This window comes from Clytia hemisphaerica, unplaced genomic scaffold, assembly GCF_902728285.1.
Source record: "Clytia hemisphaerica strain Z4C2 unplaced genomic scaffold, Clytia hemisphaerica genome assembly, whole genome shotgun sequence".
NCBI classification, from domain to species: Eukaryota; Metazoa; Cnidaria; class Hydrozoa; order Leptothecata; family Clytiidae; genus Clytia; species Clytia hemisphaerica.
Window position 1 is genome coordinate 1023979 of NW_027104274.1, and position 16645 is coordinate 1040623.

At 34.8% G+C, this 16645-nt stretch overlaps 1 protein-coding gene across 1 annotated transcript; it reads left to right on the forward strand.

Annotated features, from left to right (window-relative positions):
• Window positions 1-13668: 13668 nt before the first annotated feature.
• Window positions 13669-16645, forward strand: LOC136816781 (uncharacterized). The gene has a single exon (XM_067073101.1). The coding sequence runs from the start codon at window positions 13806-13808 to the stop codon at window positions 16557-16559; it is 2754 nt and encodes a 917-aa protein (XP_066929202.1). The 5' UTR covers window positions 13669-13805; the 3' UTR covers window positions 16560-16645.

Below are 16645 nucleotides of genomic sequence, written 5' to 3' on the forward strand. Positions count from 1 at the left end.
AATTAATTCATACATGATGAGGCAAACTTGAGATGGTAAGATTGTTTGGTGGATTGTTTGGTGAAGTGTTTGATCTCTTCTAATTGCAGATACAATCATGGTCGTAATATTTGAGAAAAAAAGAGAAATTCCTACGAAATCTTATAACCACAAACGATTTGGAAGCGCTCTAAATCAGGTTGGAAGGGTAGAGTTTTAACTCTGAGTTTTAACGCTAGACTAAAAACTTAGGACCTTAGAATCTAAGGATCCAAAAGTTGAAGAATGCTCCAATAGGGCTCAGAATATAGCCTGGAAGTCTATAAACCCCTTCCGAATTGAAATACTCGAATGAATTTATCAATTAGCCCAAAAGCGACTTTCTCGCCCGAACTCCAAATTTCGAAAAACGAGGAAATAAGTTAAATTCCCAATAGATGACCATGATTGTACTTTCCGCTTTTATTATATGCCTAGTACTAAAATTTCTTGATCTTTATAAAAATTAACCTAACTATAAAAGGTATGTGTGATCGGGCTGTTTACTTAGTCGACTTGTCGGCTATCGATTATCCTATCGAATCTGGCACCAGAAGCTATTCATGATATGCGCCATTGCAACGTCTTCTGACATTGCATCACGGACCCAATAGCTGATTGGTTGTAAGTGACGTAATATCAATCAATATGTCACTTTCAACCAATCAACTGTTGGGTCCGTGGAAGACATTGCATATCATGAATATGATGCTATGGATGTCAGGATTACGTTGTTACGACGTTGAATCAAACTTTGGATGATGATGCACTTTGGGAACTGTTATACTTCCTAGAATTCTTTAAAGAATTTACAAGATCAAAAGGAGCTAAGCCAGAATATCTTTTATATCTGGTTAAGGATTAGCGAGGTAGAGTTTTCCGTTCTTTTTTTAAACGAAGCCCAAACAACGGTGGGACACTTTTTGTCAGATACTGTTTAGATATAATTCATTTACCAATTCTCATTGACATCAAGGATCCCAATTACTGGCACACAAGACGTTTGAAACACAAAACAATTCTACTTTTAAAATAAGGTATCGGTAAAATCTAAAGTACTAAAGCCTGCTGGAAGCCCAAAGTTAATCTTCAATGACGTGCCGTCTTTCTTAGGGTGTTTTTTTTCCATTTTATCATACAGTAATATCATTTGTCATAACTTAAACATATTTTGCACTATAGGTGTTCGTTTGAGTTTACCGCGCGACAAGCATTTAGTATATATAGCTAATGATCTCAGATGTATATGTATTGGTTAGTCGCACATTTGTGTTGAATCATTTTGGCTATGATTAAAATCACACATATAGATTGGGTTTCCTGTTTAAACTTAACTTAAACTCTACCTATTACTTAAAATGCTAGATTGGTATTTATACAGGATCTAAAATACTAAGTCTGGTTGCAGTAGTTGGGCAGCAGTTATATTACATCATATATGCGTGGTGTTTCATTATGAATCTGGAAGGTGGTAAGTTTTGTTTGCGAGACATTTATTCTAGATAGTAAGGAGTATAGCATTAAATCTAAAACCAAAGGCTATAGAATAAGGAACCTTAAATCTTCCCCAGAAATTCGGAGGAAGCAAAAGGTTTTATTTAGCCTTAAGGTTTACGCGGACTGAACCTAGCACTTTCTTACATTTTTCAAATTCTGGCAGTGAATTTTACTTCCAATATACCGATTGTATGAATAAAAACTTGGAGAACCACGCAACTAACAAGAGTCTTCGAATCCTACGTAGGAAATTCGACTCTAGCCTTCGGTTATATATTATTGGAGTATCTATCATAGTACAAAAATTATTTTACGTTATATATTATTGGAGTATCTATAGTATAATTTTATGTTGCGAATCTTTAGGTTATATCACTTTATCTTTTCCAATGTTTTAGGCTTAAAATCGAAAACTTTTCTGTAACTATTTTGACATCTTTTTGACATAAAATAAAGACGTGTCATATATAATTTTCCATACGGGTTAAAGTTAAACTAACATGGCCTGATAGCATCCTTGTCTAAGTGCACCAGTGGAAAACTTTGTCCAGGTTTGCTCCGAGCAAATTTCCTACTCCGAGGGAGGATACCTAGGCAAATAAAGGTACTGGGTATGTGTAAGGTTAGGGTAAGGGTCTCTCTAAAGTTTTATAAAAACAACAAAAACTCAAAATGAGTCTCTCGAGAAGTGCTACCTTTAGAGTACCACTTTTCAAAAAACTTCGATCAAAAATATCGAATATTGCTTCGTTCTAGAGTATATAAAGGTAAGTGATAGGGGGTTAGTTTAATTGCAACAAACCTGCTTTATTTTTTAATATTAGGACAAATGTCAGCTCAGCAAAAAGTAGAATAGTAAGGATATACATAGCTCTGATTCGTTTATGGACCACATGGATCGAGTGCGTATTTTTACTAGTTTGAGAGTTAACGAGGGCCAATGAAACTAAACGATGACGTTAGGTTTGGAAGGTCAAATGATGAAATAAAAATACTATGACTACCATTTTGAATGATTTATTATACTATGGCCCTGTCATATGGCATTTCCTAGATATGTCACAAAGTATCAATAATATCACAGTTATTCAGGGTACTAGGTAATATAAAATTGCATGTAGCCTGGTGTGCTGATGCCATCATGTTCTGTCATGTTAAAGTGATTTTCATGCTATGGTCCTTTCAAATAGATTGGCTTAAACTCAGTGCAAAAGTAAATGGAGAAAAGGGTACAGTGAGGTTGGATGGGGTAAGTTACTATTTTTAATCTTTTTTATAATACGATTCAAAGGTATATGTGGTATGTAAAATGGACAAATCATTACTTATAGGTAAATATATTCTAAATAAGTTTTGAGTCTATCGATCCAGTAATATTTATATTGGAAGTTTATCGTGGCTTGGATCACGAGATTTGCGTTATGCTACGTTTCGAGAGATTCTTCTCCCATCATCGGCAATGTGGATGATGTTTTCTCCTCTATTTGTACTAATAGACCTTCTGATTACCCATAATTATCAAGTGTAATTTCCTAACATGGTTGTACAGAAAACATCCTCCACATTGCCCGATGATGGACGAAGAATCTCTAGAAACGTAGCCAAAGGTAAATATATTGTTTATTTTGCTTGAAACACAATGACTATGGTCTAGTACAATCTGGAAAACGATATCAGAGCGAATTATTCGCAAATCGCCGATGAAATATTTGGACCAACATTTATGTATCCTGGTATTATTGTTTATCTCATTGAGCTATTTCATTAAAAATCCATACAGGGGGTGAACGAACCTTTTCAAGTCAAAATAAAATTCTTGGAAATATGAGGACACCCCCTGGAAAATGGTAAAATTTGGAAAGATTTCTTTTTACGCTTTAAAGTGAAGGTGGATTAAAACCTGTTTTTTACCCCCTGGAAATTTAGAATAACTTTTTATACCCTGGAAAATGAAAAAAAAACACTCTTTTAGACCACTTGGAAATTGTTCTCCGATTAACCCCTGGAAGTTTTCGTCCATCCCTCTGTATAGATATAAAATGGAATGGTCCATTTGATATTGAGTGCATACAATCTTAATACTATATAGCCGATACCGCACTTATGGCTATCAGTCCAAAAGTCTGCTCAACAATCAAACACGCCAAAATCCCAAAAAAATCGGATAGTGCTATGGTAAACAGCCACTTTGAAATAAGTTAAAACCAAGCTGGCACATAATTTGGGAGAATTCTGTTGGGCAGTTTCTTTGAGCTGCCAGCTTCGTTAATATGTCAAAATAATTGGCTACTTGCATTTTCAGCGGAAATACTTTTATTTGATTAAACTTTTGGATTGTTAACTGTAAGTACGGTAGATTTTTGGTGGATTTCTTATGCTTTCTTGAAAAAGTGTTTGAGATCAGTAAATATATCTTGAAAATATGATGTTTCAATGAAATTCAGAATTGGAAATATCATGAAATATGATATTTCCACAACTTTGGAAATATAGAAAAGTCATATTTCCATATTTACAAAAGTTTATGGTAATATCATATTTTCAAGATATTTCCATGATTGGAAAATCTTATCTCTTTATTTATATCGCCAAATGGTCTTGTGCATAAATTTTCTCACCCTTTGTCTCTTGGTCTACACTACTTTTGCGATACTAAACAGCTCTTGAATTACACTATGAGTTGTACGTTAAAACTCTGAATGAAATGAGTCACTTTTCTAACGTTTTTATGAGGAGGAGGAAACACAGACGAATCTAAGCCGAAGGGCTTTATTTGCAACTTTAAGCTTTCTCCAGCAAAAAAAAAGCAATGAAAAAGCAAAAAATTTGACTTTTTAAATTTCGTGCCGATGGATAGGATCTAGCATTTTAATTGTTTTCGGAGCGCGAGATAAAAAACGTAGGCGACAAACGCTATTTCACATCTCTCAAACCGGTGAAATTGCATATTTTAGTCACGTGACTCTGGTAGGAAATCCTTCCAAAGATGAGCTTCACTTTTTGATAAAAGCTGCAAATCTAGCCCTTCGGGCTTTACAGATATCTGTGGGAGGAAACAATCAATTTTTTGCTGACTTTGCATTCTTTTCAAGAGAGCAATTAAAAGTTGGTTTGATCACATCGCCCTCACAAGTTGATAAGGGAATATTATCGCTTATGTACCATATAAATTTGCTTGATCTTTTTAGCAGTAATTAGAAAAAATAAACGATTCAATAAGAAATAGAACGGCGGTGAAATAGATGGATATGGCTGCCAGTGATTGTTGTTTTGTTTTCTTCGGTGTAGGAAATTTCATAAGACAGTTACTTTCAAAATTTATTTTTACTTTAATCACTTCAATACAAGGATATCTTACATTTTTCAGGAAAGCGCCGCCTCTACGCTTGAGTTTTCGATACCATCGTCGAAAGAAGTTTTTCTTGTAAATTTACTACCAAATACCAGTCTCAACAAAAGCTGACTAAACTAAGACTTGAAAAGTTTATGAAAATGTTAGCGTTTGCATGAAAATTCATTTTTTGATCTTGAATTTCTGCTGCAAGTTTAGTTTGTATCAGCCCGAGCACCACAAAGCGGTTTTTCACGTTTTAAGAAGCTTCATGCGAGATATTTCATGGAAGAGGAAGGGTTTGGGGCAGGGAACGTGTGGTAAATCAACCTCGATGTTTTTATTGATATCACGTGTGTATGTACACTTGTTCTGTTTAAGCATATGTTTTTGAAATGGGAATCTATGGATTTTAATTATGACATTTCATAACCTCTGTGGTAATAGCCTACAGCCTGCCGTTGTCTCTGTAACTCTCAGTTCTTCTCCTCCCTCTTATACCATATCAAAACTATTTGATCCTTAGGGTTGCACATCAGCAACTTGTCTTTTTCATTGTTTTCTTTGTGTCTGCGATAATCGGATTTAAAAACCATTCAATTGCCGTCATGGCATATATAAGGCTCTGTCTTCATCTTTATTAAGATCATTTTGTATGAGCCATCACGCCCCTATTTTTACAGTACTAGCCAGACTCCTCCTCTAGCTGTTAATATTTCAAGCTCCACAGTCTAGACCCAATAGGCATCATCGGAGTTTGGATATTGACACGCCTTTATTGGCAATCTTTTAGTCAATCTTTGGATTTACCCGTTTGTCTGGCAAACTGAAATTTACTGCCTCATCAGCCATAACAGTGATGTCTTTTTATATTTGAGATAAATTTAAATATTCATTATCAGAACAATAATCATTAAAGGTGACTGGGTTATCCTTGATTTTGGAACAGCTAAACCCCTCCCGTAAAAGCAGCTACTTTGTTGACTGTGGAAACCAATTAATTTTTGATAATTGAATTCTCTTTACCTCGAGTTAAAAATTATGAATGGGTGGGATGATAGTAGGTATATGTATTAATTGCTTTAAGTTTAGACGAAGAGTTGGTGTTTAGACGATGGTTGTAGCTAAAAAAGTTGCTCTAAAAATCAATGTTTTGGCAAAAGTTTTGGGCAGGGAAAGCTAAAAGAAATCTAAGTGCTATCCTGCGTGAGAAAGCTACAATGTTCTGTTTGCACATTTGACTAAATTAAGCGCATCCGCTTAAACAGAAAAGATGTTGATTTTCAACGGGAAAAAGCTAATCCTTTTTGTTTTTATTTGGCCTTTGGTTTTGTTTATTTTTAACGCGGAAACACGGAAATGATACAGACGATTGTTGTCGTTGTGTTGGCATGTCTCCTATTTAGTCAGTATATTAGACTAGAGAGGAGATAGTATATTATAAAGAACTTGCAAAGAGGGGACATTTCTCATTCTAGAGTGTTCATTAAGGCTTAGGAATATTGTTCCATTTGTAGAGTATTCGACTTGTTAAAAAATCGACTAGAATGTAATATCGAGTTTTTTATTTTACGTTTTTGAGGACAGCGATTTGGAACTACCTGCAGTTCTGACCCGCATAATTGGGGACGGTTAAAGTGCTTGTTTACCGTCGTCATCCTCAGTTGATCAGGATCTTGACAAATCAGAAGCTAACCTTCTCCGCTGCTCAAAAACACAAACGCTTGTCAAAGGGGAATATCTTCTACGTCAATTGAATTGCTCGATGTGAGCAAGGCGATCGAGTCTGTGCTTTTTTATTAATCCATAGGAGCACGTTTTTCGCATAATATCATTTACCACTACTCAGTTTCTTGGAGCTCTCAAAAGGAACCGATTTTCTAATAAGATTTCGAAGCACAGTTTATTAGATAATGAAGCGTATTGGAAAGCCAGTTAGTGGGTGGATTTTATACCTGGAGAATCATACAAAACAATATTATTTGGTTGAGGTAGCTGGTGTATACTTTCTTAAGTTTTGTGGTATGGACAGTCTACAAGATGATGGCAATATGAGTGTTTAGATTAACCTTTTGAGTGCCACGGTCATTTTTTTTATAATTTTTTTTAAAAAAATCGCTAGTTCAAACTTTAAAGGCTTATATCTTCGGATCTAGAAGGACGTAGAAGCTCGTTTATAGTCCGTTGGATAGCTTAGAGTCTCCTCTTTCTTTTAGGCGCCTTCGACCTTCCACTGCGCGGACCTGACTGAATGATAAAAAGGTGCCGAGTGGTAAAACTTCAAACTAATTCACTGGAGGACAGAATCAAGTTAATCAGGGCCAAATGTGGAGGATCTTGGATCACTCATTGACCAAAAATGGTCAAAAAGCGGTCAAAATCTTAAAAAAGCGGATTTTTGTCAAATTTTTGCATTTTTTTTGACTTTTTAGCTTAAAATATCAAAAGACTCACTTTTGATTTATTTTTTTTGCTTGGCCGTGAATCCCAATCCGATTCTTACGAGTTAGACCAAAATGACGATTTCTAACTCAAACTGGGCAATACAGGAGGGCTTCGCCCTCCTACATAGCCCATGCTTGATATATACGACATTGGCACTTAAAGGGTTAAGTATTTTGCTTTTCTATGACTAAAACCCCTCTTTATTTTCTGTTTTAGGCTGTTACATATTGGTAGCTTCTATAAAATGGATCTTAGTTTTATGCCTTTTTCCAATCAGCATTAAAGAGAAGTAAAAGAAAATAGATTGATTTTCTACTACATGCTTTCAAATAATTCTATATAGTACTTGGAAATATCTTTTCAACGATGCCAAGAAACATTGAAACATTTATTAAAAACAAAGAAGATAATATACACAATTGAAACTTATGAATTTGACGCATCCAACTTAACTTACATTAATGTAGCTGTTTCAAAAGAATAGCAATCTTTCCTTTCTAAACGACAGATCCGATCACGTTTTAACTATTGCATTGAAACACTAATTTTTTGGGACCTCCTTTTGACTAGGTGACCCTTAGTAAGAAAATAGCTAAAGCAAAACAGATACAAAAAATCCCAGCTTGCTTATTTTTTTGGATTTTATTTATAAGAATTATGAAAGCAGTGATCTTTATGACTATAAAGCTCGGATCGGATTTTTGGATTTTTCATTCTGACCTTAAAAATTTTCGTTTGAAAGCTGGCACAAACCTTCGCACGTGTTTTTCAAGATTGTATCTCAATAATTTCCATATGCTATGAAATATTTGAACATTTTACAAAAAATTTCTTGTAGAAAAGTACCAGTAATCACGCCGTGATAAGCTATTGCTTTAAAAAATCAAATCACTGTTTGAATTTAACAATTTAAAACAGAAATTTGGCGCGTATCGCGAAAGGAATGTTTAATATTTTAACAACATACATTTCGCTTCGAGCTTAGCACGGTTAGATGTGGGCTTTATCCAGGGTTTAAATAAGTGGCTTTATATTTACTGTGTTTTTTTTCATTCACTTCAAAAATTAATTTTGACTGGTTGAAAATTGATGGCATAGTTCGAATAGATATAGATATGGATTGAAAACAAGACTTAAGTTGGAAAGTGTTTTAACAGAGTATCTTGAAAACCACGTTTCTTTCAATTTTGAATGAAATGAGAAATTGTGTTTCTGTTTTTTTTATTTGGTGCCACTTTTGAACTTTCTCATGACATAATGTTTTTGTTCAAAATAGAGAAAGCTTAATTTTAGATGCGTGAGTAGGATTTAAAATGAATCAGATAATTAAACATCAGTCAGGTAAAAAATATCAAGAAAGAAGTTGAAAAGAGCACATATAAATTTACATCCTTGCGGCTTTTGTTTTTTTAATTTTGATCAAATTATTTTGGGTGTGTTTTTGTTAACTTCATTAACCCACCCTCTTTTTCAATTTCTTTTATTATGTTAATTCATTGCTCTATGGGACAGTGTAGGAAATACGTTTACCATAGTTTGTACATTGTATAAAATACGCTAAGATAAGTTTTATCATCCTCTTCTGAGAGCTTGAATTATGGTCCTTTTTAAAAAAAGTAAGTCTTCGTGGTTAGGTCTAATTCAAGTTTTATGAAAAAGTTGAAATTATTTCTTAGGCATTCATTTTTTTGCATAGACTGCTCAAAATATGTTAGATTCTAATGAAGCTCTCTTCAATCAAGCGTAATGCTTTTTCCTTCTTTAAAATTTCCTAAGACCCTTTTTAAATCGAAAAACTAGTCATGGAAAAGTTTTAAATTCAAGTTCTAGTTTGTTTTGGGCTCACTGTTTTCCATAAGGGCATAAGGGTATTTAGTCGCTTTATTGCCTCATTGAAGGCTGTCGAAATTGTGTCAAATACCTTGGTACACCCGGTAGGATTTTTTCAGCCAGTGGGTAAAAATAACAGACTAAAACTCCAGCTGGGATGGGAAGAAATAGTGAGGCAGTGAGGATTTGCTTATCTGATTATTTTCAGCGGGCGAACAAAAAATTTAGGGTATAATTTCCACTGAAGACGATATGTTAGCCAATTTTTGCTTCCGGGACTGTGAGGAGGGGATGTTCTTATTTAATTTTTTTGGTGGTTATTTCCAACAACCTCTAGAAAATTGTATTATGGTTAGCAAAAGTAGGAACTAAAGGCGCTGTAATTGTTGATCCTAATCTTCGTTTTACAATCAATGAATCGTTATCTTACTCAAACATTATTAAGATCCCTAAAATGAGATAGCATTTTTATATGAAACGGTATGTTTTTGTGACCATAATTTGATCATAATCCCTCTTATCCCTTGTTTACATGTTCAAAATTAATAAGCTTTGATGGATTTTGTATTTTTAATTGATGAAAGCTCACATCAAATTTTTGCTCTTGATCGTTGACAGGTTGGTGCCGAATTTTTGAATTTTGTTGTATTACAGTGGAGTTTCCATAGCTCGAACACGCATGGGAAAATTTCGAGATATAGATAAGGTTTGCATTGTTCTGAAAGGACGAGAAAACTTATACGAATTAAGGAGACATTCGAGTTGTAGAGGTTTGTCTAAAAATGATCATTGAAGCAACGTTATGGAGTAAACAAAAGAAGTCAAACATTTTGTATTAATCATGGAATAAAATCAAACTCGGAAATAAAAAAAATTGACACCAAATGATATCAGACAGAATTCGGAGGTTTCTTAACTCCTTTGATACTGTGGGAAACTAAAATACAAGGATATTTTCAAGGCCATGGTGTATACGTCTATTTTAAATGCAATTCCCTCGACTTTGGTTAAATCAAAATAGGTCATGTTTGGGTTCGTTGGAAAGCTCTTTCTAAAATCTTTTCAGTTTTTTTTTAGGAATCCTTTATTAAAAATTACCAGCAGCTGAAAGAATCGTTCATAAGTAAAGGGAATTTAACTGGTTAGTATTGTACTGAAAGAATTGACTCGTGTCACCTAAAGTAGGAGATTAAAGCGAAGGGGTACTTTGTTAAAAAGGAATAAAGGAATAAAGTGGAATAACTCAAAATAAAATGGTCTAATGTAGTTGTTTACCAATGCTTTACTATTTTGACATGAAAATTATAATTATATAATTCATCAAATAATTTTTTTTTTTCATGCTGTTCTCATAATTTCCTGGTACTCCTCCCATTTCTTTGCGTGAGGCCAATGAACAATTTTCTTTATTTCAATTATCCGTGGTCAAATGACGTAATCTTTGACGTGATTTTCTATACAGAACCTCACAGCATGAATGTGAGCAAGTGTGACCATGTAGAAAAAATTATTTTAGGTATTATGAAATAATGAAAATTATTAATTCAAAACACTTCCAAAGGGAACAGAATATGCTTCTTGATTTTTTTTCATGGGAAATTGTTGGCTTAGAGTAGGGAGAGGTTATTACACTAGTAAGAAAGAGGATTTAATCGTCTATAAAATAGGATTTTTGTGCAAATGTCTCTGGAACATAACAATTACACAATTAGCAGACCATTAATCATTAATCGTTGGTCTGTCAGCTGGGATATTTACATATTAAAGTTGGACGTAATGAATCTTTAACTCAAAAAGTAAACTAGGAGCTAAAATTTCCAAAAGAGATGCATATGTAAGTTCTGAATGAAAGGAGTTGTTAGCTCGCAAAAACTACCATATTTGTCTGTCGATCATCTTAGCTGAAACTTTAGGTCATTTTAGAAGTTTGACGTCATCAATTTCTGACGTATTTCTGTATTTGATAAAGATCCTAAAACTTTAAGATCTTTTGAGTTCAAACTGACTTTTAAGGTGTGAAATGTGTAATAATTTACACTATACTTAGAAATCGTTTAGAACATACCAATTATATTTGCTTTAGGGTTAACACAATATTCAAAGTTGCATGTACACTTTGGAAATTTGACACGCTTGGCTTAAATCTTCATATCTTTTAGTCTTTTTTTCTAGACAATTATTTATTAGTATCCATCGGAGTTATAGTGACCCCCTTATCATCAGTTTAAAACTCAGATTTATCTTACTTATATATCCAGAACCTTTTGAGTTTTATTCAAACTTGAGCTTAATCTTGACTGGGTAGGAGTTTTATTTTCAGGGTAAATTTTTATTCCATCATTAAGTTGGCTGATCATCAGCAGCATGATGGCAGGGGGGCAGAAGGGGGAAACTCCCTCCCCCCGCTCTCAGTGGCCAGTTTTTGAGGGGTGCCAAAAGACAAGGAGCGCAATAAGTCACCTTACGATTACGACCTTTGCTTTCTTACACCTCAGAATCAGCAGTTTTTAGCCAAAAAAAGAAAATATTCTCGTGCTTGCTTCGTTCGCCTAATTTCTCCCAAAATACCACCTTTCAAAATTCGTTCCCCAGTGTTTGGTTGACCCACCACCCTAGTACTGATAATCCCAGCAAAGGGCAATATTTTCATTGTTATGGAATTCGCTATCCTCGTATACCTCAATATCAAGATTTTTAGCTTTGTATTTATATGTTGAAGCCAGAGGGCTTCAATTGCGTTTAAAGCATCACTCTGGTTCATTAGCTACATAATAATGATTTATTTTCTTCATACATAACGTCAGCCTGATCCAAATACTAATGGAAAATTATTTGTTGCGACCTTAGAAAACCCTCGGAGTAGTTTAATTTCCTCGAATCATACTAGAATACATGCATCGTTACAAAATTAAGATACAGTCGACGCTCTCTGATTCGGATTTCAAGGAGAATTGAATTTTCATCGATATCAGGTGTCGTAAATCGAATTGTCAAGTGTCGTTTATGAGAGTTTCTTGTTGACGGCTACTTTCAATAATGTCAAATGATTGTCAAATACGAAAGTCGAATTAGAGAGTGTCGACTGTACTTTTGCTTTGTGGCACAAGCACGCTCATGAACGTTGTCGATAATCAACATGAGAACGACGAAGAATCGAAGGAATGTAAAATCTTTGCATTCTGTTTCTATGCTATAAGACTTGGATTTTGAAGAGTTTTCTATACAAAGATAAGAAAAAAGGTTAATGTTTTGATTTTCAATTAACGTGTGTAGCGGGAAAGATGTCCTGTGATGATTTAGAGAAAATTTAAAAGGGTTTATTAGAGTGAAGAAATTTGTTTTGTTTTCCATGTTGAGAGTGTCTGGCGACTTAGTCTGTTCATTTTAGAATTGCCGTTAACTATTAATGCATTGCCAGGGATCCGATTCCTAATCAGCTAAAAGCGCTAAACTAAAATAATGTTCCTTTAGCCTGTATCAACTTGGTTTCATGGAAAAGATCGACAATTTCTTGGCCTTTTATCACAGATTTGACGGTTAGCTTTAATAATCATAATCACTATGGAAATTGTTTGAATACGAGACAAGTGATGTTCATGACGTAATTTATGAAAAGGTCTATTGCATCAACGTTGCCAAAATACACATAAAGCATATGTTTCTCAGATGTCCTTGCTAATTCCCTTTACATCTCTATTTTTCACATAAAATCGCATCCTCAATCCTAAGATATTGTTATTATTTACGAAATTACGAAATCTTTTCCGTTCCGCGTTTTTACGATATCTTGTTATTTTCGTGTGTAGTTATTGTGTTTGGTAGTTACTGTATTGGCTCGGGAGAGTTTGCCAAAGTTGTTGAAATACGACTTTCTATGTTGTTTCTAAGTTTGAGTTTTTCGACCCAGTGATATTCATTTTGGAAGTTTATCGTGGCTTGGATCACGATATTTACGTTATGCTACGTTTCGAGAGATTCTTCTCCCATCATTGGTAAGGTGGAGGATATTTTCTTTCTACGTTTGGTTTTCTTTGATAATGTTGTTATCAATATTCTTTGCTAAAGGTTGACCAGACTTCTTTTGGTAAAAACTTCTTTCTGTGCAAGATATCATTTTTGGTGATTTTGTCTGTTTGTTTGTTTGTTGTTTTTTTTTGATTTTCTATGTCTCGGCGTTTTTCAGCCGAATATCATACAAGACAGGGGTAGTAAATTGGAATTAAAACCAAACGCTTTATTAGCTGGCAGTAGCTATGTTTGAAGCTTATCCAACGTCGCGTTATTGTTACATTTTTAACGGATTTATCGGTTATTGGGATACGGCAGTTAACACGTGATGTATTATTCTTGCTTATAAAATGAGATGGATTGAAATATTTATGATACGGACCAAGGTACGACTTCAAATTTATTCAACACTCGGTAACGTGGGTTTTTCAATTCTAATTCTAACGTAGCCTGATGCTTTTGTGAGGGTTGGGATAAGTCTAATGATTTTTATGAAACTAATTTCCTTATCTTCTTATTAATTCTTATCTTCCAGCAATATCTGAAAAAAAAACGAAATAAGTATTGAAAAATGAAAATGTCAACATCTAACCACAACTGAACTGCAATGAGAAGACACTATAAACCGTTTGATTCCAAAGCATACTGACAAATTCAACAACATCGTCTTGGAAACATGAGTAACAACACAACAATAAAACCTACAGATTTGTTACCAGTTGAAGCTAAGGATATACCACAAATCATCATCTGCATCGTTGGTTTCCTTGGTAACCTTGTCGTCATCAGTGCAATCATATTCGATAAACGTCTTCAAACATCTTTGAATTATCTGGTCCTCAATTTATCATTCTGCAATATTTGTGTTGTAGTATTTTCGATTCCGTTCCAACTGTTAACTAAAAGACACCATCATGATTTTATATTTGGTGAACTTGGATGTCAACTTATCTATCCATTTGCCACGTGGGCTGTGAATGTTTCAGTATCCTCGTTACTGACTATAACAATCGAGCGATGGATTGCTATAGTCCACCCGATGACTTGGAGATCTTGTCAAAAACATACTTTAAAAATGATATTTGCAAATCATGTGTATGGTTACGTCACTATTATTCCTTACGCAGTTCATATTAGACTCGCAGTTATCCCTGGGACGGAGCTACGATACTGTGCAGAGATTTGGGATACCGGTACAGCAAAATTCTATACAATACTCTTGTTTTTATTACAATATTTACTACCCCTTGCATTAATGATGTTCTTTTATACAAGCGCCTGGATCCACCTTAAAAGACAGAATGACCATACGATTCGTTTATCAGAAGAAGCGCGTACTGCTCGATCAATGTCGTTAAGATTGAACAACGAGGAAGAAATACGTGCACGATTCGCCAAACGAGGTCGAACAGAATCGATTTTATCGACAACTTATTCGGGAGAAGCTAAGGACATGTGTTTGATGTTTTGCTTGAAGATGTTCCGTGTTAGCAACTATTATAAACGGACTTCGTCTTCGGCGTCCTCGTCATACGATAATGCCGATTATTTCATCGCAAACGGTCGCCGACGGCAAACGATCCGAACATTTTTCATGTTCCTTCTCATCATCGTGATCTTTGCAATCAGCTCGTTACCTAATCAAATTATATGGCTTGTTTATAGTTTCAAACAAGGAGCTAAATTCTCAGAAAGTGTTACCTCAACATTTGTTATCTTCCATTACTTGAACTATATCATGAACCCATTCATTTATGGTGGATTAAACAAATACTTCTTGAGAGCTTATAAACGTTTATTTTTGTGCTCTCATTCAGAGGAAAATAACAACACTTCAACAACATTAGCTCCTCCATGTTCACCCGGACTGACAGGACATCCAGATTTATTCCGGGAAGGAATTATCACTCGAAACCCGGTCAACGTTATAAGTGCCGGATCTCTTGATTCTATTTATGAAGAGGCAGAAGAAGAGGACGAATGGAGCGTTGCGACGGATAAAGATCAAACGCCGGTTTCCTCACCTCCAATGTCAACAAAACGTGTTAAGTTCAAATTCTCAGTCACGTCAAATCCGTTCCGTAAATTATCAACCATTTCGAATATGAGTGATCAAGAAAAGAAAGAGAGACGACATCGTAAGATTTCCCAAGCTCTGGTACAGGATCGGCAACGTAAGTTAACGTTACCCGCCTTAGCAGCCAGTACCAGTATAAATCATGAAGATAAAGCCAGAATACGTAAACATTCAGTACCAGCACAAATCCAAAATCCAAAAGCGTTCATCTTTGATGATAGTTTCTCAGTACTTCCACCAACGCGAGTTAACAGTTCAAGCTTGAAAGATAAACTGAATCTTCTAACAAGTAGAGTATCTCCAAGATCGAGTGTTACTGAAATTTTGAATAACAATACACTGCCAACTAAGGCAGTAACTTCGAGGCGTAGAAAAACAGGTATTTTCAATATGACTGATTCGGGGAGCTTTGAAACACATAATAATGGACAGAAATCTTGTTTTGATCAAATTTCAGAAGAATCTGAAGTCTCAAGTCATTCTGAACGAAGCAGTCTGCTTAGTCATGATTCATTAAAGAGAAACAGCGGCATAACTCATAGTAAAACCTTCGGAGGGTTCCACAGGAACTCGTACATCGATAGTGAAACGAACTGTAAAAGATCGTCTTGTTATTCGCAACAATCTTTCGCTGAAAGTACTAACAGTCTTGATAATGATTGCACCACTACTGAACAACCAACGTGGTATAATAATCGAAGTTTTGATCTCAAAGACGGTAGCTATGAAGATGTTCACATTAATCTCAGCTCCAGTAATGAAAATTTAATTGACTTGAAAAGAAATCTACTGGGTGATTTATCAAAAACCTCCGATAATAAAGCTGAAATTGTTGAATATCCAAAGTTATCGTCAACTTTGGAAAATTCAGATTCGAAACAAAATATTAGACGTTGCTCAAATACAGAAATTGACTGTGATAATATGGAAGAATCTCAGTCGTGTAGTGACAATCTCATTAATGATTCTAGAGCATGCGCAAACGATTTCAGACACAATCCCGGACAGGAAACTCGCGCATGCGCAAATGATAGTGACAATGAAGAATTAGATAAAATGCTGGAAGAAATAGAAAATCTCCGAGATTCTTGGTATCTTGACGGCTCCTCAGATGTCCAAGAGCAATTCTGCTATTTGTTGGCAAAACTGGAAAAGCATTCTTTGACAAGGCACCTGTCAACTTCTAAAAACATTTCAACACAAACTTCAGATAACAGGGATCTTGAAGACTCCAGCAGGTCTTCATGTATCGGTTATGAGGTTTCTGATGAGATTTCTTCGATGGATAAAAGACAAAACTACAAAGACTATGATTTCGACAGCCTTGATGAAATGCCAGAATCTTATCTTTAAAAATTATTTATGTTGTATATGGAAAAGAAATTTTTAAGATTGATAAAATATTTCTAATGAAAAATACACTCAAAATGTTCAAACCA